The 3,034-nt window shown below is 52.3% G+C and overlaps 1 protein-coding gene across 1 annotated transcript; it reads right to left on the bottom strand.

Annotated features, from left to right (window-relative positions):
* Positions 1-218: 218 nt before the first annotated feature.
* On the bottom strand, positions 219-2,303 carry LOC105565676 (hemicentin-2-like; the record flags this gene model as incomplete). Its single annotated transcript, XM_012019072.1, has 3 exons — positions 219-1,209; positions 1,494-1,615; positions 2,015-2,303. Coding segments are annotated over 3 exons (744 nt in total), but the record flags the coding sequence as incomplete, so codon positions are not given.
* Between the last annotated feature and the right edge of the window lie 731 nt (positions 2,304-3,034).

Genomic DNA, 3,034 nt, shown 5'->3' with positions numbered 1-3,034 from the left:
GAGAGAGAGAGAGAGAGAGAGAGAGAGAGAGAGAGAGAGAGAGAGAGAGAGAGAGAGAGAGAGAGAGAGATTTAAGAAGACTTTCTTTCTCTGTCTTACACCACCGCAAAAGAAAAGAATCGTGCCTGCGCAGTACTACACAGGCGTGATTCTCCCTTGTCACGATGGTGAGACAGAGAAAGAAAGTCTTCATAAATCTTCTCCGTCTCTCTCTTCACAAGCGTCAGCTTATTCAATGGGACGCTCAGTCTATATATACTATGTCTATGGCCGCAAGCAAGTTATACGTGTAGATAGACTGTGTTCGTACTCCTTATACATACTTCATAGTTTTGTGCATTCAACGTAGAGTATCGTAAGAAATCCCGATCGCGATCAACATTCGTTCGAGTTTAATTGCCTCACTTAGGGCGATTTCGATTGACTCGATTAATCGAAACCGGCAGAATCGCTTAGAGCGAAATTTTAATGCTGTATAATTCGTCGTTCACGAGCTAATCTTTTCTTTCCCGTGCTTTACACAAGAAATTAATAATTGGATCCACGTCAACAAAATAGGACGGGTACAAATACGTCTGATAAGTTAAGGAGTTTGCCGGAGTTTAGTCGAAGTTACCCTAAGCTATTTAATCACACATTAAAGCGCCTACACATGCACGAGCGTGTTGTTCGCGTCTTTAAAGCGGCGCTTCTGAAACGCGCGCGTAAGGCTCGGCTTCGATATCGCGAAAGCGAAAGGGCCGTTAGCGCATCGCGAGGGTTGATTAACATCTGCAAAACACTCGTGGCAACTGTACAATCAGCATAATTGACTCGCTCATGCGTTTGATTGGAATACTAAAGGGAGCAATCTGCGGCAATTTCTTAATTGCGCTGCTACGTGGCGCGAAGAGTAGGGCGCGATTTGCATGATCGTCCTCGGTACGGGCGGTCGTAATTAAACTCGATTAATCGCGGGTGCTCCCGAAACGAAAGCCCGGTAACACAGTTACTTAATAATCGAGCACGCGCGCGCTGCTGTGTAGCGAGATTACAGGCGCGCCAGCTTGGAGCAAGCCGGGACTCACATCTGATACGCAGGTCTACGTGCGCCTCCGCGGGATCGCCGATGCCGTTTTTGGCGACGCAGGTGTACCTGCCGGAGAGGTTCCGAGAGTCGGCGTGAAATCTCAACACCGGTCGTTCGTCCAATAATGGGATTTCCCTGTCCTGTGAAGAAGAAGAAGAAGAAGAAGAAGAAGAAGAAGAAGACGCGCTTTACCCGCCGCGACGACGCACCACTTGAATTTAATTGACTTATTGTCCGACCAGGAGAAATCTCGCGAGCGGACATCCGCACGTTTCGTTCCTCCCTTTTTTCCCCGCAACTTCATTTCCCTCCCTCGCCATTGACGGAACGTTTCCCACCGTCGCACTTTGACACGCGGCTCGCGTAATATCGCCGGCAATATCGCCGGCAATGGTATATCGAATAGCCCAGGAATATCGATTACCTTCGTCCTCCAACTTATGATGGGGGCCGGTACACCCTTGGTCACGCATTGCATTTCCACCCTCTCCCCGAGATTGACCTCCAGCTCGCCGGACGCCGGCACCGTCTCCGCGCTCGGTGGATCTGAGGTCGGAACGGAGCGCGAACGAACAAATAAATTTCCTGCCGTTGTTGTGCGGCGTTTAAGCCGGCCTTACCGTCGTTTACACGCGTTCATGCAAAATTCAGACGTCCGAGACGGGCGACGCGAGGTCTCGGTGGGGTCTTGCACGAGTCAAACGGCTGGAAATAAGCGGTCGTGGTAGATAAGGGACAGCCGAGTGCGAGAGAAGACGGATAGACGTCTCACGGTTCTTCGGATTCGCGAGCGCGAGGGACTCTCGAATCCTTTCGACGCGTCGATCCGCCTCGGCGTGCAAGTAGACGGATCACCCCTTGGGACGCTACGCGGGGGTGGGTGGGTAGGTGGGTGGGTGTGGGAAGGCGCTTATCGCGGGGTATATACATGGCAGTGTAACTCACACATCACTTCGATCTTGAGTACTTGCGTGACGTGTCCCAAGGGAGACGGTCGGATCACCTGGCACACATACTCCCCGCTGTCCTCCCGCTGCACGTCAAGGACTCGCAGGCTGCCGTTGCTATACAGGACGAACCGCTCGGTCGACGGTGGCTGCTGCACGCTGTCGGCCAGGGTGCCATTCCCTCGCCACCATGTCACCCTGGTCTGCTCGCCTACGCGACCAGAAATAACGTTTTTTTTTCCCGTGCACTCGAACGCGCCCCGCGCCGCGCCGCGCCGCGCCGCAGCCTAAAGACCGACATTCGGACTCGACGCACGTACTACTTTTAGTACCCACTAACAAGGGGCGAGGAAACGAACCTCGGTGGAGACGTTTTTCTTCCTCTCTATCTCTATTTAAACAATGTATATCACCCCGTACGGACGTGCGAGGAAAGACAGAGAGAGAGAGAGAGAGAGAGAGAGAGAGGGGAGAGAGAGAGAGAGAGAGAGAGAGAGAGAGAGAGAGAGAGAGAGAGAGAGAGAGAGAGAGAAGGAAGAGGAGGGTATATGCAAATACATAAATTGCAACGTTCGTCTTAATGAAGTGGGGCTTTAACAAGACTCATGACGACTCATTTATAACGGCTCCCAGCGATACAAAGCGCAGCTCGCGCGGCAGCTGCGCTCGCGGAAATTCACCCTTTTCCACGTGCCACTTTATCCTAATTTTGCACGCCCGCGTAGGTAGGAATAACGACGTTTCAAAAGACAACCCCGCGTTTGTTATCGCGTGGGTGGAGATTGCGGTTTCGGGCCCGGAGTGTCGGGGCAATTTCGCAAATGACAGTAATTCCGCACAGGCACGGGGCCGCGTACGTGCGTACCGCGTATTTGACGAAACGAGAACGAGAGAGAGAGACAGACAGACAGACAGACAGACAGACAGAGAGAGAGAGAGAGAGAGAGAGAGAGAGAGAGAGAGAGAGAGAGAGAGAGAGAGAGAGAGAGAGAGAGAGAGAGAGAGAGAGAGAGAGAGA

The sequence above is a fragment of the Vollenhovia emeryi genome, unplaced genomic scaffold (genome assembly GCF_000949405.1).
Source record: "Vollenhovia emeryi isolate VEMERY1.0 unplaced genomic scaffold, V.emery_V1.0 DF943453.1, whole genome shotgun sequence".
Lineage (NCBI taxonomy): Eukaryota > Metazoa > Arthropoda > Insecta > Hymenoptera > Formicidae > Vollenhovia > Vollenhovia emeryi.
Note: the sequence above shows the minus strand (reverse complement) of the source record. Positions and strands in the feature narration are given on the sequence as shown.